The sequence below is a fragment of the Pinus tabuliformis genome, chromosome 1_2 (genome assembly GCF_031772625.1).
Source record: "Pinus tabuliformis cultivar Carrire ecotype Pingquan chromosome 1_2, CPIR1, whole genome shotgun sequence".
NCBI classification, from domain to species: Eukaryota; Viridiplantae; Streptophyta; class Pinopsida; order Pinales; family Pinaceae; genus Pinus; species Pinus tabuliformis.
In genome coordinates, this window is record NC_142298.1 from 262,791,770 (window position 1) to 262,817,846 (window position 26,077).

At 40.6% G+C, this 26,077-nt stretch overlaps 2 protein-coding genes across 2 annotated transcripts in view; one reads left to right on the plus strand and one right to left on the minus strand.

The window, feature by feature from the left end:
• Window positions 1–259: 259 nt before the first annotated feature.
• The window catches only part of LOC149205358 (uncharacterized), a 95,047-nt gene continuing 69,229 nt past the window's right edge, over window positions 260–26,077 (minus strand). Inside the window, exons 2-4 of the mRNA XM_089397383.1 lie at window positions 993–1,167; window positions 743–901; window positions 260–343 (exon numbers count right to left, since the gene is read on the minus strand). Coding sequence (XP_089253509.1) covers window positions 260–343; window positions 743–901; window positions 993–1,167 — 418 coding nt within the window. The remainder of the gene's footprint in view (window positions 344–742; window positions 902–992; window positions 1,168–26,077) is intronic.
• LOC149205359 (uncharacterized) overlaps window positions 19,261–26,077 on the plus strand; it is a 51,466-nt gene continuing 44,649 nt past the window's right edge. The window contains exons 1-2 of the mRNA XM_089396042.1: window positions 19,261–19,416; window positions 19,537–19,707. Of these exons, the coding sequence (XP_089252168.1) occupies window positions 19,261–19,416; window positions 19,537–19,707 (327 nt within the window). The remainder of the gene's footprint in view (window positions 19,417–19,536; window positions 19,708–26,077) is intronic.

Below are 26,077 nucleotides of genomic sequence, written 5' to 3' on the forward strand. Positions count from 1 at the left end.
TTTTTCGGGAGGAAGGCAATGTTATATAAAAATTAGTTTAATTAAGTAGTTATTAGGCAAAGGTTGATCATGCCCATTCATCAAGAGGCACCCAAGGCAGTATAAAGCCAAGGGCCTCCCACAAATTGTAATCATCTTCTATATCTTTTAATAATAATAAATATGAATATGTTGAATAACTGAGTTAATTGTGCCACCTAAGTTTCTCCTTGATGTCACTATACATGGCTTATATAATAGAAAAACACAGATTAAAGGATTAAGTTATCACTTCCCAGTACTCATAGTAAGATGTTACAATGTGCTCCCAAAAGAATGCCTTAGATTTTGAATCCAACAGATCCTACAACCCAGAAGTAGATTATAACGAAAACAATACTTATTTGTTTACAGAAATATTTTGGAAATAAACTGTGTTAATGTTTTTGAGACATGCCCAATGTTTCGAGTGGACACTCCACCCAACATTAATGCCTGCATTCTCGTCTAGATTGTAGAAGATTGGGTATTAGCCAGATAATGATCCATTGCTTCAATTTTTTTTCAAAGCAGCAATTCCAAACTGAATAAAGTCAAGAAGGACAAACAAAGCTGATAATTAACATCCCAATCAAAGTGAAGTTTCTCTTTTCACATATTTCAATATATGATTTTAAATCAAATGCATAGATATAAAACAATACTTCGATAATTTAAGCATTTGCAAATTGATGCATGCTAGAAAGTTAGGTATGCAAATTACAGGTTGCATAGCAAGGCATTCATCAAGCCAGCGTGTCGTTCTGTCCACCGAAATTCTGTTCCTCTTGTCAGATGCCCATGAAGGCACTTCGTCAGGTAGGGTAGACCACAAGTTTGGCTTTAAAGCACATATAGTTTCCATATATTGTACAGGTTTTGCCTAGAGATCACAATTTTCACCATCAGTAAGAGAGCACATGTAGTCAGATATTGCATATTTCAGCAAGCATAGAAGAGCAAGAATATTTTACCATCCTATTTCCAAATGGGGTCTCAAATGAAGCTCCAAATTTATTGCTGCCTCCAGGATTTGGTATGCACAAAACTGAATCCCTTGGAATTGCTATAAATCCATACTCAGGCATGCTCAACATTCCATGAATTCCTCCAATGGTTTCCACAGTACTGGGCGAAGGACAATCCCAGCTACAGGGAAAAAAAAAACCAAATACATCATTATAATGATAAACTGCAATAAACAGATTATTAATATATTTAAGCTCCAGCATTCACAAAAATATTTATTAAATAACAAACTTTTTCACCACGTAGTCTTTAGAAAAAAAAGTTCTTGGGTACTCTTCAGACACTTTGTATTGCATTTTCAGAATAGAAAACTCAATTTATAAGATAACAGAAAATATGCTAACAATTTCAGAAATGACCCAGACTATAACCACTTTAATATGTTTAATGCAAACCAGAAATGCAAGCTACCGTCTTTAAATCTGGTCTTTAAAAACTAACATCCCAATCAACCTCTAGTTGTCACCCACTGATCCACCCTTTTCAAGATAGAAAAAGTTGCAAGTCATCAAATTCGACAAACCTAATCAGTAATCGAACATTTCATGAATGAGTCACAGAAATAGATGTTTCTTACCATAATATAACACCTGTCTTTTTGCCATGGATACAAAACATAATTCACACAAATATATTGGAGTGTTGTCCCCACAGTGACAGAGGAAACAACATTCAGGGATATTCATTGGAGGTTCCACACCTCTCTGCACCGGGCAAGAAGGATCATTTTGCCAAAGTAGGGAATCACTTAGTGCTTGCAGAGCTTGCGATCCACCGTCACATCAGCAGCAGCTCCGCATTCTTCAGTGCTCATTCTTTTCCAGCTCAACGGGGTTTTCCATAACTGTACTTACTTAGGAATCAGCATATATTTTGAAATCACACTGGTAATGAAACTTTAAATGGAAAGGTTTGAGAGAGAAAATGTAACTGTTAACAGCAGAGTTTAAAACACAACCACACAGAGCCTTTGAATTGGGTAACCTTATTCATCTCTATGTGATACACATTTAAAGATGGGCATCCAGATGAAGACAAAAAACACACAGAAACCCAAAAAAAATCATTAAAAGGCTAACATTGAATCCCCATTCACCCACAAATTTAGAAAGCATACTGAGCATTTACTACCAGTAAAGCCAGCAGTTCAACAACATTGAGGATCATAAAATCGTTGACCGCCGAAAAAGAGCTGGGAAATCTCCATCAAACTACCAGTGAAATCTCAACAGACCATCATTCTTTGTGATGTCCCCTCTAATTAATTTCACCCAGCAGCTACAACAGTTTTGCAATTTTGTCTAAGTTATGTCAATTTTGATATTTTTGGTGCTGAACTTAGGAGAAGTGGGTTGGGAGAACCCCACTTGATTAATTTGGCTAAGGTACGTCCCAACATAGGAGAAGAAGGGAAAACCGAAATGATAGTGGATCGTGGGGCCACCCCAAAAGGGGAATATGCAGCCCTTGAGCTAACTCGCACTTTTGGAGGGAGAAAGCCAAGATGAGGTCAATGCATGGGGCCCACATGGAAAAAGGGGAGCTCAAGGATAAATAGGAGAAAGATACATCATTTTGGAGCGCTTTTGAACCTTTGTTATGCACACTCACCTAGCATGCTTGAGCTGTTGAGCCAAGTCTGCAAGTGCTGTTCAGCACACAAGATTTTCATACGAGAATCTCACCCTACCTTCGGTGGACTTTGAGTGTCAGCCCAAGGAGGAGGATCTATACTATTTGGGAGCTGTTCCGGATGTCGCACAAGACAGTTCGTGGGAGTTATTCAGCTGTCTACGTGTAGGAGAGAAGACGCACTTCCTGGGAGAGAGCAAGTTGTGGAGCAGCAAACTTGTTGGGCTTTCCGGGAGAGCATGGGGCCATCTTTCGCTGAAGAATTGGAGTGCTAGGCAGGAACATCTTTGTGGACTTTTTGCTGCAGCAGTGACACCATTTCAGAGACTGTGTGGGCCTGCGCAGAGGAAGTTTCTAGGCCACACGTGGGCGCTGGGAGGAGGGACATTTGGGGCCAAATTGAGCTGGGATTTGAAAGGGCATCTAGAGGGGAATTTTGCTAGCATTTTCTATCATTGAGGAGGAGCTGAGAAGTGACATTTCCAGGTGGGTCGAATTACCCAGCAGTTGGAGGAGCACGTGGAAATTGGGGCAAATTTGGAAGGTTGAGATCAGGCCCAACCCTCTTTGGGTCTTTCTGGGTTTATTAAGGAGAGGCCAAGGTAAATATGACAGAATTTTCTGAGCAGTCTAGGGGCCTCAAACTGGGACTCCTTTCCAGCCAGCAGTGCAAATTTCTAGGGCAATGTAGAGCATAGAGGAGTCACTAGCATTTCGGCTCCTTGTTTTCTCACCTGGGGTTTGTCTAGCTTGCCTTTGGAAAGCCCAAGTACACTTGTTCATACCCATTGTACTCATACCATTATATATAATAAAATGGCTCAGCTTGGCGTAGTTTTTGGAAAAAATTTGGGTACTTACTCGTGTAAAAATTTTGTGTGCATGTGTTGTTATTGCTTGTTATCATTGTTAATTTTCCCTTAGGAATATCATAGTGGTATCAGAGCTCATAGTATTGGCTCAGCATGTGGGAGAAACCTTCAGTCTATGACACCAGAGTGTTGAGAAATCTAGGGGCACAAAGATGAGAGATTTCTCTTTCAATGATAATTGCTTGTGATGAGTTTTTAGTTTTCTTTGTTATATTTTTCTTCAACTTGATTATTATTGTGTTCCTTTCATCAAACAATTATCAAAAGCATAAAGAACAATGAGACAAGACTCAAGAAGACATAAGATATAGGCGATCATCCAAAGCCAAAACCTCTCCCAATGAGACAAAAACTGTTAAAATTGGCAACTAGGGCCAAACTCTATGTGGGTCATCTTATTTATGGCAACTGATACTTTTATTGGATCCCTCTCATCGAGAGGTGTAGGATTGATCTAAAGATCATCCGATTCCGATAAGTATGTATGAAGTTATGAATTTATTTATGTTATAAAACAAATTGTCAAGTCGGCCAGCAACTTGAGTACGCTCAAAAGCCCAATAGACGTGTCTATTCATCATCTACGTTTTAGTATAAATAGAAGAGGATTTGAAGTCATTTTGACACACTCTTCATGTGATCTCCTCCTCTCCACGTTTTGGGTTTTTGGTGAAGGAGAGACACAAAAAGAGTAAGCTGGGCTAAGTGTATGATGCCCTAGCCGCAGTACAAACATGCCCTAGCCGCAGGTCATAAAGATTCTTATACACAGATAATGGAGACCTTATACGTTGTACAAATACGTTGTTCATAGTGGATCATATACGCTGATCATAGTGGATCATATATGTTGTTCATAGTGGATGATATACGCTGTTCATAGTGGATGATATACGCTGTTCTCAGAGGATGTTATATGCTGGTCATAGAAACACTTTAACGCAGTCAATGAGAGGAGCAGATACGCAGTCAATGATGACACCTTAACGCAGTCATAGAGACTCTTATACGCTGGTATGAGCGACACCTATACGCAGATCATGGAGACAATAATACGCAGTTCATGAAGACTCTTATGCACAGGTCATGGAGATCCTTATACGCATATCATGAAGACTCTTATACACTGGTATGAGGGATACCTATACGCAGATCATGGAGACAGTAATACGCAGTTCATGAAGAATCTTATGCACAGGTCATGGAGATCCTTATACACAGATCCTGAAGACTCTAATATGCAGATCATGGAAACTCTTTATACGCAGTCCATGGAATCATTTATATGCAGGTCATAACGACATTTAATCGCAGTTCATGGAAACATTTAGTCACAAGTCATAGGGACAGTAGCAATGTCAACATAATGACCAGCGGTGGTTTGGAGCAGTAGGGCTACATTCTCGGCATAACTAGAACAGTATAGAAGATCACAACAATTTGATCAATGTGTGATCTCCATGATATACTTACATTCTTATGACAGTTATAGGATCATTACTTGATCTCGATATAACTCTCATATCTCAGATCATGATGGGCATGGGCAGCAAAATGATGAATAAGACAGCATGATGATGAATGATGGGCATGTCAGTTAAGGTCAGCATGATGATGAATAGGGCTGCATGATGATGGAAGATGCAGCATAATGGGCAGCATGATGATGAGAGCAGATGAGAGCAGCTTAGTCATCAAGGTCCAGCACTGTGATGGTACAGCATGGTGCTACACGGTAAGGTGCAGCAAATGGACGATAGGTGAAGTCGTCACCTTGGAGAATCAGTTGAAGCAGAATGTCTTCAACTGATCTCATGTATCATCGTTATAGGAGATGATCTATGCTCAAATCTAGATAAGTCAAAGTGTTGACTTCTGTTGTAAATGTACTATCTCTCTCTCTGTTGAACTTTGAAGAACATAAAAGAAGAATTGATCAAGGGTTTCCCCACATTGGGGTTTGTCCCTGGCTGGCGCCACATCTTGTGTCCTCTTGTCTTGGCTTGTCTTCTACGATTTATATTTATGTTCTATTTGTGGTTTACTTTAATGCTGATGTGATTGCTAATTTGGAAAAGATATTGGAAAATTAAAATAAATTGCTCTAGCATAGAACACACCTAAACTTAACATGGTATCGGAGCTGAGGTGAAGACAATGCCCAAGCAAGAGTGAAAGAGCAATCACCAAAGACAGTTGGGACAGGACAAAAGGATCAATGGGATCATCATCCCTCTTGTCATTCACTAACGGTGAAGTCGAAGCAAAGAATATCATCAGAATGACACAGCGGAATATGGCCTACCTAAAGATCACTTCATTGGAAGACCAGATCTTAGGATGGAAGGAAAGGCAAATAACTAGTTCGGCCATTATGCAAAGGAGTGTCCGAATGGAAGGGACACATCACTTGATGATGATAACAATAGGGACATCTTCAATGATCAAAGGAATGACACGTAATGCAGGTCATCAAGGAAATGGCCGACTCTTCATAAAAAGCAAGGAACCCCAGGTATGAAGAATCAAATGTCGTTTCTGATAAGATTAAGAAGATAATGGATTGTAGATTTCTGTGGTGTGGTTTTTTGGAATCTGAATTCGGATATTCCACAGTTTTCATTTTTGCTTCGTCGACGTTTCAAGTCTAGACCAAGACTCATCATCAGGACTTGATTTACAAAGAAGAGAGACAGTAGTGATAAATATGGTTATGGTTGTGTGAGATGTCAATCATGTGAGCCGACTAACCTATGGTTGAAATGAACAAGATTTTTTTTTTTTTTTTTACTATTTACTATATTCTTATAATTTTTCTGATTTATTATAAATTTCTTTTATAATTAATTGTAATTTATAATTAATTGTGATTTATAATTAATTATTTGTAATTTTTAATTTATTGTAATTTTTAATAAATTGTAATTTATAATTAATTGCATTTTTCTAATATATTATAAAGTTCTTTTATAATTAAAGTTCTTCATAATTAATTGTAATTTTTAATTAATTAATTAATTGCTTGAATATATTATTTATATTTGTTTTAGTGTTATTTATAATTGATTATTTTTAATTTCTAATTTATTGTAATTTATAATTAATTGTAATTTTATAAATTTATTTTATAATTAAAGATCTTTATAATTAATTGTAATTTACAAGTAATTGTAATTTTATTTTATTTATTTATTTCTTTATTTATAGGATATATTATAAAGTATTATTAATTGTTTGAATACATTATTCATATTGGTTTTAAGTATAAGTGAATTGTTTATGTAATAAATTTATAATTAATTATCTGTAATTTTTAATTTATTGTAATTTTTAATAAATTGTAATTTATGATTAATTGCATTTTTCTAATATATTATAAAGTTCTTTTATAATTAAAGTTCTTTATAATTAATTGTAATTTTTTATTAATTGATTAATTGCTTGAATATATTGTTTATATTTGTTTTAGTGTTATTTATAATGATTATTTTTAATTTTTAATTTATTGTAATTTATAATTAATTGTAATTTTATAAAGTTATTTTATAATTAAAGATCTTTATAATTAATTGTAATTTACAAGTAATTGTAATTTTATTTTATTTTATTTATTTATTTATTGGATATATTATAAAGTATTATTAATTGCTTAAATACATTATTTATATTGGTTTTAAGTATAAGTGAATTGTTTATGCAATAAATTTATAATTAATTGCGATTTATAATTAATTATTTGTAATTTTTAATTTATTGTAATTTTTACAAATTGTAATTTATGATTAATTGCATTTTTCTAATATATTATAAAGTTCTTTTATAATTAAAGTTTTTTGTAATTAATTGTAATTTTTAATTAATTAATTAATTGCTTGAATATATTGTTTATATTTGATTTAGTGTTATTTATAATTGATTATTTTTAATTTTTAATTTATTGTAATTTTTAATTAATTGTAATTTTATAAAGTTATTTTATAATTAAAGATCTTTATAATTAATTGTAATTTACAAGTAATTGTAATTTTAATTTATTTTATTTATTGGATACATTATAAAGTATTATTAATTGCTTGAATACATTATTTATATTGGTTTTAAGTATAAGTGAATTGTTTATGCAATAAATTTATTTTATTTAATTCTTCCAAGTTTTTAGTTACTTAGGACGTTAGTGTATTATTAATGTTGAGATTCTTAGGCTTATATGATTGTTAATGCAATAAAAGTTTTATATGGTTAGGGGAGGAGTCGATTAGATCTAAAGCAAAGAAGGTAAGAAGAAAGGAGGGGTCATTTCAATCCATGGGGGTGAGGAGTGAGGTCCAATTCTTACTAATTTCTAGGCCTCCATCCCTGTTGAGGTTATGTGGGTGTTTTATGATCTCAAGAGCTTCTCGGACTTTACGTTTGAAATGGTGTTTTTCATTTGCAATGACTTTTGTGTTTTCAAGGCATATATGGTGGTTTGTTTTACCTACATGTTCTGCCAAGGCTGAGGAATGGGTTCTTTCCCTTCGGATATCTGCACTATGCTCTTTAAGCCTGATACTCACTGACCTTCCTGTTTCCCCAATATATTTTTCTCCACAGGAACAGCTGATGATATAAACACCTTTTTGCTGGAATTGTTCTGGGTTGTCTTTGACTGATTTCATTCTTTGTCTAATAGTTGTCAAGGGTTTGAATGAGGTTTTGATATTCTTTTTTAAGAGAATTTTGGCTAGTTTGTCAGTTACACCATGAATATATGGAAGGTAGGCGTTAATGGCTGGGGAATTGCTGGTTTTGTTTTTATTGTTTCCAGATTTGGCTTTTTGAATGGCTTTGAAGATATCTTTGTTATTGTATCCTAGCTTAGAGAATGTTCCTTTTAAGTAGTTGATTTCTTCTTCAGTGTGGCTCTCATCTGAAATTCTACATGCCCTAGTGAAGAGGGTTTGAAGAACACCCAATTTTTGAGCTGGGTGGTGGTGGGAATTTGCATGGAGATAGTTATCAGTGTGCGCCTTTTTCCTAAACACTTTGTGACCTATGGAGCCATCCTTGTTTCTAATGAGGAGGATGTCTAGGAAAGAGATGCAATTATTCTCTTCCATCTCCATTGTAAATTTGATGTCTTTGGAAATGCTATTGAGATGTTTTAAAAAGTTTTTAAGTTCGTCCTCCCCATGGGGCCAATTGACACTGGTGTCGTCTACAAACCTGATCCAAAACTTAGGTTTTAACGAGTAGGTGTCAAGGGCCTTCTTTTCAAACTTTTCCATGAAGAGATTGGCTACAATAGGTGAAAGGGGTGATCCCATGGCCACTCCTGACGTCTGCTCGAAGATCTCTCCTTGGAAGGTGAAGAAGGTGGACCGCAGACAGATTTCAGCTAATCTAGCAGTTAAGAAGCATTATCTTGTATTGGCCCTCCCCTTCATATTCTTTGGGAATCTGGCTTATTGATTGTAGTGCTTCAAGGCACTTCATCGGATAGATGGGTGCACTATCTAATTTGGTAGAGATGGAAACAATCGTGGGATTAAACTTGGAGCCGATGCCACCTATCCCGGAAAGGGTGTAGGGAATGTTACCCCTCAATTGAATGAGGGTAACTCGATTCATTTACAAAATCTCTTTTATGTACCTGATCGCAAGAAGAACTTGGTGTCCATTTCAGCAATGGAAGTCAAAGGTTTTAGGGTGGCACTCATCGATGGAAAGGTACGTGTTTGGAAATAGAATTTTCAAAGATGTTTTTGAGTTCAGGGTTGTATCAAATTGCAGGAAGTCCACTGGGGACCATGTCCATTGACACGTAACACCGAAAGTCTGTGAGTCAGATGGTGACAGGGATGCCTGAATTCAAAAGGAGCATGAAAGTACATGTCTGAGATGTACCGAAGGAAAATCTTACAAGGGGACCATTCCCCTCATGTAGCAGGTCCACAGGTCTGGAACAACCCGAGGGGTTTGAGATTGATAATCAAGAATCTCGCATATGCAGGTGGAAGAAAGCCCTCTATGGCTTGAAGCAAAACACCCCGGGCATAGTATGAGAGGATCGATAGCTGTCTGATAAAGCTGAAATTCACTAGGAGTGAAACGGATCCAAACCATCCGAAGGTTGTGGATGATAGACCTCTCATACCAGCACCTTATGAGGACGACCTATTTCTAATAGATGCAGACCCTCTCACTTGCAGAAGTAAGAGGAAGTTGGATTCTGGATGTGGAATGGTGAACTGCAAGCCTGTGACTACCTCGAGGATACATGACAGTGATGTCGGACCAGATTTGGGAAATGCGTCTGAGTTTTATAAACTCATTCGCGTTGATGTTCTTGATGAACTTCCGTCCGGACATATGTTTTGCAGTTAGCATGGTGAGCTCATATTTGGTTTATCCTCACTGCATTGGTGCCTAGAATCCTCTGAGATATTTTCGGGGCACAATCTCTCATGGATTGAGATACACTGCCGGAAATATGAAACTGCATGATTATTCGAATGCTGACTGAGCAGGCAGTGTGGAGGATCACTAAAGCACTTCTCAGTGTTGGTTCTCTTTGGATTCTGCTTCGATATCATGAATAAGCAGGAAGCAGAAGTCGGTTGCTATAAGCACCGCCGAGACTGAATACATAGCTACGAGTATGATCTCGTGTGAAGCTGCATGGTTGCAGAAGCTCTTAAGTGAGCTGTTTGTACACATGATGAATACCACTGTGATTCTCTGTGACAACCAGAGGTGGGATTCGATTATTGAGGAATCCCATATTCGATGATTGCTCCAGCAGATAGACATTAGATACTACCTTATCTGGGATATGGTAAGTCGATGAGCAAGGAGGCTCCATTGCATTGAGATGATGTACAGGTCGCTACACTTTGTCAAAGCCCTGGGGAAAGATCAAACTAGTGATTTTCCCAAACGACTTGGAGTCGTCGAGAGACCCTTGTAAAAGGGTCCTGCATGTAGCATACATTGAGCTGTGGGAGCTCTGGGGGCTTTCGGTTCTTACTGGAGCAACATACGACCACAGGGTGACTCACCCTCCCCTAGTGGTGCGCATTGGGACAAGATGATTCGCTCTCTTGTGGGACAGGATGATTCGATTTCCTGTGGATAGGATGATTCGCTCTCCTGTGGACAAGATGATTCGCTCTCCTGTGGACAAGATGATTTGCTCTCTTGCGGGACAGGATGATTCGCTCTCCTGTGGACAGGATGATTCGCTTTCCGGTGGACAAGATGATTCGCTCTCTTGTGGGACAAGATGATTCACTCTACTGTGGACAGGATGATTCGCTCTCCTATGGACAAGATGATTTGCTCTCTTGTGGGACAAGATGATTCGCTCTCTTGTGGGACAGGATGATTCGCTCTCTTGTGGATAGGATGATTAGTTCTCCTGTCGAGGCATCCTACCCATGCAGTCCGAGACTCATGGGAAGTACCTCTCATCTGATCAATGAGCAGGGAAATGAGGATAGGGACCATAGTAGTACCGATGGACGCATCGTTGTATCTACTGTAGTCCCTATGCTAGGATGACCTTCAGTGATCTGGGATCAATGATACTGGTTTGGGACCAGTGGTAGGAGTTGTACCTACTATGACACTGACTTCAGGTCGGTTGAGGACTGGTCTCGGACCAGTGGTACATACTCTAAGACTGACTTCGAGTCAGTAGAGTACTGGTATGGGACCAGTGGTAGGAGTTGTACCTACTATGACACTGACTTCGAGTGGGTTGAGGACTAGTCTGGGACCAGTGGTACACACTCCAAGACTGACTTCGGGTCAGTGGAGAATGGTATGACATATTCTTGATCAATTCTTCTTCATGGTTCAGCAGAGCTGAGCTGAGCAGAGCAGAGTAGAGCAATGCAGGGCACTGATGGCAGAGATAGTACAGTCGGACATATGGATCAGTGGATGGAGTTCTCCCTAGTTGAGAGGGAGTGTTAAAATTGGCAACTAGGGCCAAACTCCATGTGGGTCATCTTATTTATGGCAACTGATATTTTTATTGGATCCCTCTCATCGAGAGGTGTAGGATTGATCTAAATATCATCTGATTCTGATAAGTATTTATGAAGTTATGAATTTGTTTATGTTATAAAACAAATTGTCAAGTCGGCCAACAACTTGAGTAGGCTCAGAAGCCCAATAGACGTGTATATTCATCATCTACGTTTTAGTATAAATAGAAGAGGATTTGAAGTCATTTTGACACACTCTTCATGTGATCTCCTCCTCTCCACGTTTTGGGTTTTTGGTGAAGGAGAGACACAAAAAGAGTAAGCTGGGCTAAGTGTATGATGCCTAGCCGCAGTACAAACATGCCCTAGCCACAGGTCATAAAGATTCTTATACACAGATAATGGAGACCTTATGCGCTGTACAAATATGTTATTCATAATGGATCATATACGCTGATCATAGTGGATCATATACACTGTTCATAGTGGATGAGATACATTGTTCATAGTGGATGATATATGTTGTTCTCAGAGGATGTTATACGCTGGTCATAGAAACACTTTAACGCAATCAATGAGAGGAGCAGATACGCAGTCAATGATGACACCTTAACGCAGTCATAGAGACTCTTATACGCTGGTATGAGCGACACCTATACGCAGATCATGGAGACAATAATACGCAGTTCATGAAGACTCTTATGCATAGGTCATGGAGATCCTTATATGCAGATCATGAAGACTCTTATACGCTAGTATGAGGGATACCGATACGCAGATCATGGAGACAGTAATACGCAGTTCATGAAGAATCTTATGCACAGGTCATGGAGATCCTTATATGCAGATCATGAAGACTCTAATACGCAGACCATGGAAACTCTTGAACCTCTTGTACATCCCTCACGGGTGCAGTCTAGTTTGTTGTTGACTTTTTGCACTTTGGGCATGAGCAGCGGGGGACGAGGAGCTCACTCAAGATATTTGGGTGACACCCAACACACTAGGGGGGAGACTTTTCAGCAGTGGCATTGGGTTGGTGCATCTGTTGATAGCCATAGGTTGGGGGATGAGGTGATCATCTACAGGGGTGGCATATCGTTCATCACCGAGCCTACTTTTAGGGAGCTAGTCACGAGGGAGACATGCGTCACTCTTTTCTCAGGGCATGCAGGGACCAAGCATGAGCAGAGGATACCGGGTACGACTGAGGTAGTTTTCCAATATGTGTATGGGCTCCAGACCTTATATTGGAACATTATCGAGAGGGTGGATGGCAGACCCAGGGGAGATGGTTGGCAGGGACAAGAGGGATCCACATACCCTGAGTCAATTACAAGTATCGGATATCCATCTTTTGGTCTCATTTAGGGGGTAGCTTGATGAGCCCCAAAAATGGACAAATATTTGGGCTCATCCAACCTCCTAATTTGACTTAATCCACCAGTCTCATTTGTTTATTGCATGTTTTTTATTATTTTTATGTTAATAGAGTGAATTTGGTTAGTCATTATGCCAAGAAGTCTAATGGGTGCTTTGTGTAGCCTTTTTGGTCAACTTAGAGACAAATTTGAAGGTCTTAATGAGCACTTGGCAGCCAAATTCGTGGGAGAACAAGCTAGAGGATTTGTGGGAAGGTGTCCCCCTCATTTATGGGCCCTTACCTCGAATTCTCCACCATCAGCTCGGAGTTCAAGGGCCACTGAATCAATCAGCTCAAGGGCAGCCAAGCAAGTCAAGTTGGACTGCTGTTAACAACAAGTCTTGGGCAGCCAAGTCCCTAACTTTTAGGAGGACTGTTGGGTCCTCAAATTGTATAAATAAGAAGGCTTGGGGCCTCATTTTGGTTAGCTAGTGGTTAGTCATTTTGTAGCCAGTTAGTCATTTTGTTTTAGCCATTAGTTAGCTAGTTTGTCGTTCGATTTTTATGCAATAGATTAGCTTTGCTTTCAGCTCATGTTCAAGCTCTCCTTGTGGACAGTTTTGATGTAACTTTTCATTTCTTGATTAATAAAGATGAATCCAGCTTTGCACCAGCTCTAAATCTCTCTTGGGAGGCTGTAGCTCTTGGGGTTGGGCCCATCTCAAGCGCCCAATACCTCCCTTGGTTATCTTTATGTGTTGCTGCGTTCTTGAAAAAAAATCTGCTCTTTAGATTTAATTCATGCTTTGTTACTTAGGTTGCTTTTGATGGTTAAAGTAGTTTCTTATGTTTAAGATAGATTGGTAGGAGTTATTCATGCGTTTATATCTCTTTGATAATGTTTTGTTCACAGGTTGTACGTGATTCTTTTCATGAATAAGGTTGCTGTCCACCGATTTCATTAACTTGTTAGATAGATCACATGATATTTCGATTGCATGCAAGATGTAGTTGGTTTGATCAAGTAACCACTATGCAGGGCATCTTCATCACCTCCTCGTTCATTTGAGCCTCGTTCAGATCAGCTCCTCCATCACCAAGTCTGTTCCCTCATCTCCCATCTTCTCTTTTGCCAAGTAACCTTACCTTCTTCTCCATTGTTGTCTCAACTACCTTCAAGCCAAGTCAGCCTTCCACATCATCTCACCACTCCATCCATCAGTTCCTGGGTCACTTCAGACCCCCATCCTACCTCCATAACCATCCATGCATCTTCCATCAACCACCCATCCTCAAAAATCCAATTCGTAAACATCCTGTAGAAGAATTACAGAACATCCTGTAGAAATCCTAAACATCCTGTAGAAACCCCTGCAGACTTCCTGTAGAAGTTCATGAACATGGTTGCATGTCATCCAGACTTTGTGAAACTCTCAGAAAGGATACTGGGGATCCCTTAGACCCTCTCTGTACCATCCCAACCTTTCCCAAAGCATTTCATCCCTTGATCCATCCCTGCACAGTGGAAAACTAGTTAGAAGCACATGCATGATAATTTCAACAACTTAATCAAAAATACAAAAAGATGATTTCTTCAGATAGTGATAACTTAGACACATGCATTTTACCTTCCTAGAAGTAATGGCATCTCTTTTCATTGTTTGCATTCCTTCCTTTGCATCAGTAGGACTAGCTGGTAGAATTAGGGTTTGCTAGGGTTTGCTAGGGTTTGTGTTTCTTTTTGGCTTTCAGTTCATTTTTGCAAAGTAGATTAGTTTCCTTTGAGATCGCCTTCGTCCATCATTTAGCAAGCTTCTTCTGAGAGCATATAGAAGTTGGCTTGAGCCCTAGCGGACTTGTGCCAGCTGACCAAGTGACAGCTGCGACAAGAGCTAGTACTTGTGCATACAGCACCGTCGCTTCCAAGTTTGTACGAACTACCGGGTTGATAAAATTAGAGATAGGAAGCCCCAGGAGTTGTAGCATTATTGCTACAATACTGGGGCCCACCATCTTTTTGGCGCCGTTGCCGGGGAAGCGGCAGAGTATTGGTGATTGTTGCTATTCTTCTATTTTCCTTTACAACCTTCTGCTAAGTAGTTTATTTCATTTCCCTTATGCAATTTCATTTATGCAAAAGTAGATTAGCATTTCTTGCTTTCATAGATTAGTATTTCCTGCTTTCATAGATTAGCCTTTCCTGCTTTCATAGATTAGCATTTCCTGCTTTCCTAGAATAGCATTTCTTGCTTTCATAGATTAGCATTTCAATTCCGCAATTTCGTTTCTGCAAGCGTAGATTAGAATTTCATTTTCGCAAGCGTAGCCTAGCATTTCATTCCTGCAATTTCATTTGAGCAAAATAGATTAGTCCTTTCCTGCTTTCATTTCAATTCCGCATTTTCATTTCAGCAAGATAGTTAGTTGCAGTTCAATCTATTTTAGTTTTGCAAGTAGAAGTAGAAAGAAAACAAAAAAATCAACCAAAAAGATTTCATTTCATGCTTTGTAGGAGTAGAGATAAGTTAGAAAAATGATTGCACAACCCCCCCACTACTTCACACAGCCAACGTTCTTCTTCGATGGCTGTGATGAAAGAACCCCTGGGTGGACATCAAGACATATCTGAAGAACCTCTAGGGGAGAAGAAGAAAGAAACACTCCTCTGAAGCAAATGGCTACAAGCAGAAATGATTGGAGCAGTGCCTTGTCCAAAGATGAATTTGAAAATCAGATCGAAGGTTTCAAGAGTGATATGAGGCAGTTTCTTGCCATGCAACTGGATGCCTTGCGGATCCAAAATAAGCAAGAAGAAGCCAAGAGGGCTTTGGCCATTTTTTGTCCTAGGTGCACTAGAAAGCATCCTAGGAACGAATGTCCAATGCACTCTCTAGAAGTGTGTTTCATCTGTGAAGAATACCATCCTACAGATCAGTGCCCTTCCTTGCCCAGAATCAAAGCTACATATCAAAGAGCCAAGGGAGCCACTGAATCACTCTATTATATGAACCAAAGGAGGCCACATGGACCCATACCCTACCAGCAGGAACTACAAGGGACACCCGAGACCTATTATGACCCTTACCAAGCCACCTTCATGCCTTCTTGGGGTCCCCCTGCTCATCTTTCCTGGCTCACACCTTCTCCTTATTCCTTCACAGATCCATATTATGCCCAACCAGCTGCTCATTCGTTTCACTCTTATGCTCAGCCACAACCTCAGTGGAATGCACCTTATCAGGAGTGGAGGCCCCAGTACAACTCTCATCCCACTCATTTTCCTCCACCACCTGCTCATCCACAACCATCGCCGCCTCCTCAATTTCACACCTCCACTCAGCTACCCGTACCTCCATTTCCAAAACCATGCAATGGAGCAGCTCAACCCAATTGCAAATCTGAGGCACAACATGTGCAAATGATTCCTCGTGAGCTCAATGATGTTCACCAAAGCTCAGGAAAAGTAATGCAAAAAAGAGATCATCTTGAAAGCATTGAAGGACCAAAAGCAAAAGAAGATTCCAAAGAGGAGATCAAAGAACCATGGGCTGCACTTAATGAAGAGAAGAGCTCAGAATCAGAGATCGAGAGAGTTCCTTCATGGTTACCATCAGATCTTCCATGTATTCAAGAGAAAGATCAGCAAAAAGAGGAAGATGAGAAAGTCATGTTAGAAGGTGACATGAAGAATGATCCAGATCAGCAAAAGAACCAAGGATATCAAAGCTATATTGAGATATGGTTTCAGAAGGTCACTAAGTTGCAGCGGTACTTTCTTCCTCAGTTTTGTTTGATCCCTCCAAAGCCAGAGCATTTGGTCTCTGAGATCTGGATACCTGTCAAAGCATGCATTTTGAGCCTTCACATCATTTTGTCTCTAATCTCGATGTGCACATGGCTCCATTGGAAGTATTCTTATACTTGAAAATGATTTTGTTTTTCAAGTAGGGTAGGGTAGAAAAAAATGAAAAAAAAGAGAAAAAAAGTAAAGAAATGAAAAAATGAAAATAAGAGAAAAATAAAAATCTAAGGTGAAAACCCCCTCGGAGGCGCCTTAGATTGGCTCATTGATTGAAAACCTCCATGAGGCGGTCAATGGGTTGGAAAGAAAAGAAAATAAAAGGGAATAAGATCCCTGGGTGAAAACCTTCCTTGGAGGCGCCCAGGGCAGGCAATTAGGGTGAAAACCTCCATGAGGCGCCCTAGTTGTTTTTCAAAAAAAAAAAAAAGGAAAAAAGAAAAAGAAAAATAAAGCTAATCTCCATTTGAATAAGTTCATGTTGCAGCAATGACATTGCAGGTTCAAGAAGGACGTTTCATGACAGGAGGAGCACTCAAATCAAGGTCAAAGGAATCTTTTTTGCCTTCTACAGGAAGCTCTGTATTTCTACAGGAAACATCCTGTAGAACCTTTGGACGAGCCAAATCCAATTTCAAAAGTGAATCTAATAGTGGGAATCTGTTGATTAGGCCTACAAGCACTTGTGTGTCCATCCCTTGCCTTCATCCATCATTTTTTCCACCTCCTTGTGCTTCTCATTGTGCTTCTACAGGATCTTCCTGTAGAAATTATGGGAAACTAGGCATGCATTTCAAAAAGTGGTTTGGCAAGCATGGTAGCTTCCTCAAAGGTTCAGAAGTCCTCCTGCAATTTTCCAACTCCTCCCCCATCATCTCCATACCTGCATCACAGCCAAAATTCATTTTGTCATCCCATGCAAGCACATGCAAAGTACCTTGAAGCAAAAATCCATAGAGCAGAATTTGTTTTTGCCATAACTTGAAAACCATGCATCCATTTGACAAACCGTTTCATGGGGAATTGTACAAGGTTGATGACAAAATGCCTGAGCAGTTTCACGCAATTCCGATGCACGGTTTCCAAGAAATCAGCCTCCATCACCATCAGCCATTTTTGCATTTTCTCCATAACCGTGCATCCGTTTCAAAACTTGTTTCATGGGGAGATGCACGTGGGTGATAGTAGCCTACCCAAGCAGTTTCAGCCGATTCCGATGCACGGTTTCCGAGAAATCGACCTCTGAAATCTTCAGCCATTTTCCATTTTTCTCGAAATCCGTGCATCCATTGATCACGAATTTGCTATGGGAGATGCATCATGATGGTAGGAACATGCCCACCGAGTTTCAGCTCAATCCGGTTTGCCGTTTGGGAGAAATGGCAAAAAGAAGTTCTGGTCCTGTGAAAATTCAATGGCAGCAGTTTCAGGATGCAGATCTGAACGTGGAAATGAACTCTTGTTGCATGCATCTGGCCAGAGGACACCTGCACAAGAAAACCAGCCATGAATCAGCAACCAAGCCATCATGCAACCATAAAATCAAATGCATGCAGCAATGACAGCCCACAACAGCTCACGGCAGCCATTCAACTTCGAGGTACGTGACTTAACCTTGTTCCTCTGTTTGCGTAGATCTAATCTAAAGCAATGCATGAATGAATGAGATGAGTGGATTCAGCCAAGAAGGGAGCCACGTCCAATTGCACTCAGCAAGGCAAAAATCACGCATGCATGGATCAGCCATTCACGTGAAGTTCAAAAACAAAACACAGCCAGTTGTGGATAGTTTAAACTCCAGTGAAACAAATGGTAAGGGATTACAGGCAGATGGAACTGCAGGGGACGAACAGTTTGCATGGGCTAAGTGCAGGTCTCTGCCACCTCACCACAAATCACGCAGTGAATAAAGGAACGCTCGGCTGAAGACTCACGTTAATTGTTGTTCATGTACACTTGCTAACTGTTGTTCATTTACACTTGCAAATGTTAAACTCACGTCCTTCATCAAGTTTTTGGGCTTGTTAACAATTCTCCCGCATGCAAAGATCATTCAAAGGCCGAATCACGCTCTACAGGCGTTTCTACAGGATGTCGTCTACAGGAAAGGCAGAGAACAGCTCTGCAGAAGGAAAACGCTGAAAGATTCAGTTGGCTTTGTGCAAACACCTTCTTGATAAGTATGACAACATTATTAGCATGGCATTTAGCAATGATAAAACTTTCCAAAATGCTTTGAATTCATCATTGGGATTCTTTATTAATTTGAATACAATGTCACCAGAATATATTTCTTTGTTTGTTGATGATAACCGTCGGAAGGATCCAATGAAATCAGCGAAGAGCCTACTTTGGCCGTGCAAGTTCTCACAACAGGTTCATGGCCAACACAGCTAGGTGCATGTTGTAACCTGCCCACAGAAATCTGGGCTGTGTGTGAACTTAATGTTTCCACTTATCAGATGTGTATTCTAATGCTGTTTGAACAGGCAACAAATATCCTAGCTGCAGATCTGAAAAGGTGCTTGCAATCTCTTGCCTGTGTAAAGGGAAAATGTACTGCGTAAAGAACCTATGGGCAGGGATATAGGTGAAAAAGATACATTCCAGTTCAATGGCAGTTTCGCCAGCAAGTTTTACAAGGTGCAAATAGGAACAGTGGCTGCAAGAAAAAAGAAAAGAACCACTCATACAAGGCCTGTTCATTCGCACAAATACCACATTAGAACAGTATTATTGAATGAATCGATGTAGAATGTCAAGCCCCACTTGCATACAGCCTTATCCATTCTTTTGATGTTTCCACAGCCTCAATTTCATTTGTCTTCCAGTGTTTTGCAATATTTTCAGAAAAGAGGGTCATCTGGATTTGGTGCACTTAACAGTGCTTGCATACTCAGTAAAATTGTTCGAATTTGCAATGCTGGACTCCACTTGATGGAGATCAAAGAGATGCAGTTGCAGGATCTGTCCTATGATCAAGGAGCTCAACATACAGTTTATATTGGCTTGCATACCTCAGTGTGAACTGCAAATTGATATCTCTCAATGGGTATTTGAATTCCACGGTTGCAATCACAATTTAGACACACATGGAGATCTAACCTTCAGGTAGACTTCATGGATATGATAAAGAAGCAACAGTGAGGGTCTCAATGATGATGTAACAAACACAAAAAGACCACCACAGAAGGAACAGGCAGAGGAATGAGGGAAAAGGACAAGCTGTTGAGGCCAAAGCAGGGGGTGGTAAAATAACACAAATGCCAAGGGAGAAGCGGTTGCAAGCACGAGCAGAGGAGACTGAAAAAGGCCAAACAAGTAGGGACACACCCAAGGCAGCCACAGCACAGCTCAAGGAGAAGGCACCCCCAGCCAAGCAAGCAAAATCAGAGAAAAGTGGTTCAGAGGAAGTTAGCAGACTGTTTCTACAGGATACAGTGGTGCTGACTGTTTCTACAGGAAGACAGAGTCTGTTTCTACAGGAAGACAGAGACTGTTTCTACAGGAAGACAGAGACCGTTTCTACAGGAAGCCAAGAAAGGAGAAATCGGCTGAGATGTTAGCCAAGGAAGCCACCAGGGCCATCAAAGACAAGGGGAGAGATTTGGTTGCTCAGAGGATGAGCAACACTTTCAGTAGGGGGGTGATGATGAGCCCCAAAAATGGACAAATATTTGGGCTCATCCAACCTCCTAATTTGACTTAATCCACCAGTCTCATTTGTTTATTGCATGTTTTTGATTATTTTTATGTTAATAGAGTGAATTTGGTTAGTCATTATGCCAACAAGTCTAATGGGTGCTTTGTGTAGCCTTTTTGGTCAACTTAGAGACAAATTTGAAGGTCTTAATGAGCACTTGGCAGCCAAATTCGTGGGAGAACAAGCTAGAGGATTTGTAGGAAGGTGTCCCCCTCATTTATGGGCCCTTACCTCGAATTCTCCACCATCAGCTCGGAGTTCAAGGGCCACCGAATCAATCAGCTCAAGGGCAGCCAAGCAAGTCAAGTTGGACTGCTGTTAACTACAAGTCTTGGGCAGCCAAGTCCCTAACTTTTAGGAGGACTGTTGGGTCCTCAAATTGTATAAATAAGAAGGCTTGGGGCCTCATTTTGGTTAGCTAGTGGTTAGTCATTTTGTAGCCAGTTAGTCATTTTGGTTTAGCCATTAGTTAGCTAGTTTGTAGTTCGATTTTTATGCAATAGATCAGCTTTGCTTTCAGCTCATGTTCAAGCTCTCCTTGTGGACAGTTTTGATGTAACTTTTCATTTCTTGATTAATAAAGATGAATCCAGCTTTGCACCAGCTCTAAATCTCTCTTGGGAGGCTGTAGTTCTTGGGGTTGGGCCCATCTCAAGCGCCCAATACCTCCCTTGGTTATCTTTATGTGTTGCTGCGTTCTTGAAAAAAAATCTGCTCTTTAGATTTAATTCATGCTTTGTTACTTAGGTTGCTTTTGATGGTTAAAGTAGTTTCTTATGTTTAAGATAGATTGGTAGGAGTTATTCATGCGTTTATATCTCTTTGATAATGTTTTGTTCACAGGTTGTACGTGATTCTTTTCATGAATAAGGTTGATGTCCACCGATTTCATTAACTTGTTAGATAGATCACATGATATTTCGATTGCATGCAAGATGTAGTTGGTTTGATCAAGTAACCACTATGCAGGGCATCTTCATCACCTCCTCGTTCATTTGAGCCTCGTTCAGATCAGCTCCTCCATCACCAAGTCTGTTCCCTCATCTCCCATCTTCTCTTTTGCCAAGTAACCTTACCTTCTTCTCCATTGTTGTCTCAACTACCTTCAAGCCAAGTCAGCCTTCCACATCATCTCACCACTCCATCCATCAGTTCCTGGGTCACTTCAGACCCCCATCCTACCTCCATAACCATCCATGCATCTTCCATCAACCACCCATCCTCAAAAATCCAATTCGTAAACATCTTGTAGAAGAATTACAGAACATCCTGTAGAAATCCTAAACATCCTGTAGAAACCCCTGCAGACTTCCTGTAGAAGTTCATGAACACGGTTGCATGTCATCCAGACTTTGTGAAACTCTCAGAAAGGATACTGGGGATCCCTTAGACCCTCTCTGTACCATCCCAACCTTTCCCAAAGCATTTCATCCCTTGATCCATCCCTGCACAGTGGAAAACTAGTTAGAAGCACATGCATGATAATTTCAACAACTTAATCAAAAATACAAAAAGATGATTTCTTCAGATAGTGATAACTTAGACACATGCATTTTACCTTCCTAGAAGTAATGGCATCTCTTTTCATTGTTTGCATTCCTTCCTTTGCATCAGTAGGACTAGCTGGTAGAATTAGGGTTTGCTAGGGTTTGCTAGGGTTTGTGTTTCTTTTTGGCTTTCAGTTCATTTTTGCAAAGTAGATTAGTTTCCTTTGAGATCGCCTTCGTCCATCATTTAGCAAGCTTCTTCTGAGAGCATATAGAAGTTGGCTTGAGCCCTAGCGGACTTGTGCCAGCTGACCAAGTGACCGCTGCGACAAGAACTAGTACTTGTGCATACAGCACCGTCGCTTCCAAGTTTGTACGAACTACCGGGTCGATAAAATTAGAGATAGGAAGCCCCAGGAGTTGTAGCATTATTGCTACAATACTGGGGCCCACCATAGCTATTTGGAACACGTGGCTTTCAGCGATCATCAGTACTACACAGTGGTAGGCACAAGGTAGATTAGCATGCATCAGATTAGCCCACGATATATGGAGCCTATATTTTGATCACATGCAGGGACTAGAGATGAGGCATGGATGGATTCCTGTAGTTGTCAGAGCTATGTTGCAGCAGGTCCAACTAGGGGATGCAGGGATTCAGTTGATTGATAGATCACTCTGTCTCATGATGGTCGGAGTTGTGGCAAAGAGTGGTCTAGTTCACTCTGGGATTGGCACATGGGGATAAACAGTGGCCTTCATCGGATGGCAACGCAGGCTTTCTTTGTGGTTGCACCGACTCAGAGTTAGATTTTGATGGGTAGACTTTGGCATCATGGAGATGTCAGGGCAGGATGTGTCTCGCCTCTTTCAGTATTCCACCATTGAGTTCCAGGAGAGGAGGGTACAGTGTATGCACGGTGGGCAGTTAACTAGAGCCAGAGTGGTGCGAAGACAACATGGTGGCACCCTTCTATGACTAGCATGGGACCCAAACATCACAGTGCTAGATAGCTCAGCGACCATTAGGGGTCAACCGGCTACAACAGGGGGAGGTCACTCAGGTCTTCCTTTGGGCTTTAGCGAGTCACCAATGGCGTGGGGGACTTCTGGTATTTATACCGGACAAGATAGTGAGTGGAGCGAGGGGAGCTTCAGGTGGGACAGGATGGATTGGGATCCTAGTATTGAGGGATTCTTTCATGCCAGGACAGTGCAGGGACCTAGGATGACTCAACAGCACGTTTGGGACCCCGGTATTACTAATGGTGATAGGGGTAATTAGCAGATAGAGGAGGCGCTTGTTCAGGCATTGCTGGAGGACAAGCAATTTTTGGTGCATTGGAGGAACTTGCCGGATGAGGATGCCACCTGGGAGGGTGAACACATACATGAGCATCCGGTGTTGAAGTTGCTTGGGGACTGTAATGTCCCTTCTGAAATTAAATTGTTACAGGTTTATTTATTCTACAATTTCGACAATTTTGGAGGCCATGGGACCCATGTGATTTTTGGAAAAGACTTAGGAGGGAAAAAAGGGGCCGAAATATTTTGTTGGCATAGCGTGGGGGCCACCCACACAAGGAAATACGCACCACCTTAGAGGGAAGTTCGAATGACTAAGGAGGGAAAGTCGAATAGTTGGAGGGGGCCCACATGGGAGAAGAGGCCCACGAATTATAAATAGAGGAGGCTCAACCTCATTTGGTATCTTTTTGACATATTGAACTCAACCTTAGTTGCTTGAGCTACTTAGTCGGGTTATTGTGTTGTTTAGCACACGAGTGTCTCCGAGCGGAGATCTCAACCCTTGCTTCAGTGGACTTCGAGTGCCACCCTAGGAAGGCAATTCGTACTACCTTGGAGGAGAGCCGGTGGAGTTTCACAGTCACATCATTCAGCATTTGTCTCAGCTAGTGCGTGTTTCTGGAGGACACAAAAGGGGAACACGCAGGTGTTGCTTGTGGGTTCATCCGGGCAGCAACTGTCGGGGGAGTTTGGGCATTGGAGCTACAGTGGAGGATCAACCTTTCGGGAGAGTTTTGGAGCAGGAGGTTGTTGCATTGGAGCAGTTTGATTTACAGTCACCTGGGCCTGTGCAGAGAGCCATCACTGGGCTCACGTGGGAGTTGGAGGAAGGAATTGTAGAGCTAGAGTTGGTCGAGTGAAGCAGGTGATCATTTGGAGGGCCACTTGAGGAGGATTGCTGGAGTTGGAAGAGCAGAGATTGACAAGATCAGTGACAGCAACAAAATTTGAAATTGGAGGAGGGCCAAGCTGTGAAGGGTCAATTTTTGAAGGTTGGAACCAAGGGAAACCCTTTCGAAATTTTTCTAGGTTTTGGGCAAGGATCACACTCCTAATTTTATAGAATTTTCTGGGCAGATCTAAGGGGTCAAACAGGGGTCCCAACTCAGCTAGCAGCGAGAGGAGCTAAGGGGAAATTGGGCCAAAATTCGGAGGTCAACATTTGGTCAATTCCTTCGTGGGTTATTCTAGGTATTTGGTGGAGATGTCGGGGGTAATTTCCCGTAATTTTCTAGGCACCAGAGGTGTGGTTTCCAGCAGCATATTTGCAGCAAACAACACAGTTTCACAAGGGCAGCACAAGGCATCATTGCAGCCATTATTTATGCCATCTGGGCTTGACATATTACCACCTGGGCTTGATCACGCTTGCCATTGAGGCAAGCCTAGGTGCACCACTTCCACATTATTGTACTTTCCTCCTAGATTATAATAAAATGGCTCAGCTATTGGTTATTCTTGGACTTTTTATGTGTATGCACTGAATGTTTCAATTTTATGGTGTTGTTTTTATTGTTTGCTTTGCATAGCACTATTTTTCCTAGTTTGGAACATTACATTCTTGGAGCTATGAGCGACCATAGGGTGAGTGGTTCATTACTGAGGAGGTGCAACATCACTTTTGAAAGTCTATTGCTTGTTTCTAGACTTCCAAAAAGATTTTGACACTATCCCTCATGAGGCCTTATTCCAAAGAGTTTGAGTCATCAATATTTTTGTGATGCCCCTGAATGCCATCGCATAGTTGTACTTATTGGTTCTTGGTTGTCTCCATGCTACACATGGGATCTCTAATTTTATCAAGAGTACCATTGGGATCAAACAGGGGTTTCCTCTATCCCCCGCCATTTTTGTTATCTACATAGATGAGTTGAGTCCTTTCTACAGGCTCATATCAAGGGCAATTATGTGTGCCTCCTATACCAGCTCTTAAACTCTATTCTGCTATTTATTGATGATGTGATACTCTTGGTGTCATTTGCAAAGGAGCAGCAAATTCAGTTAGATGCTTTGGCACTTTTTTGTGATCTTCTACATTTGCAAACCAACCTTAGTAAAACCAAGGTGATGATCTTCAATGTGTCGAAGGAGACTCTACTAGACCACCATTTATTTTTTTGGGGAGAGGTGATTCAAGTCACCAACACTTGTACTTATTCGGGGGTATAAGTCACAGGGCCTCACGTAATGTCCCCATTTTCAGTTTCCCTTATGATGCAGTCAAGATGGACTTCCAAGGTGGTGGTAGCCAGTTTACAGGAGCGAGATTACATCATCAAAGGGCCCGGATGGTTTTGGAGGAACAACTTAGTGTAATAGCCTATTGGAACCAGAACGAAGAGATCAACATGATGGGATGATGAAAAGTGACTTTCAGTGGCCTAAGAAATCGTAGAGGCGGACTTACCATTTTTCGTATATTAAAAGTGGATTTAATTAGTCAATTAAATAAAAAGGGGAAAATACTTAATTGAAGGAGATAGGCCAAAAAGGGGGAAAAGTTATAAAATAAGGAGGAGAATCTTCCAGAATGGAAATTAAAATAATAAAATAAAGTACTTCTAGAAGGTCAAAGAGAGGTCTATCCAATATTTAAAAGGAGGGAAAGCCAATCATTTGAGAGATCTTGGATTTGTTTATTTGTCTTTGGCGAGGTTTGGAGAACCTAGTTCTCAGCTTCAGTAGCCCCAGGACAGAAACCCTTGGGTTATCCAATGAGATTGGACGAAAACCTATCTCATCCCTCGGTGAATTCATTCAAAATTCATTCAGAATTCACAAGGGCACTTATTAGTTTTTCAGCGAGTTTTGGAGGCTCGGGTTAGCATTGGAGCAGATTATTTTGGAGGTCAGTTTATTTATCTCAGCTACTCAGTTTGTAAATCCTCTTCCA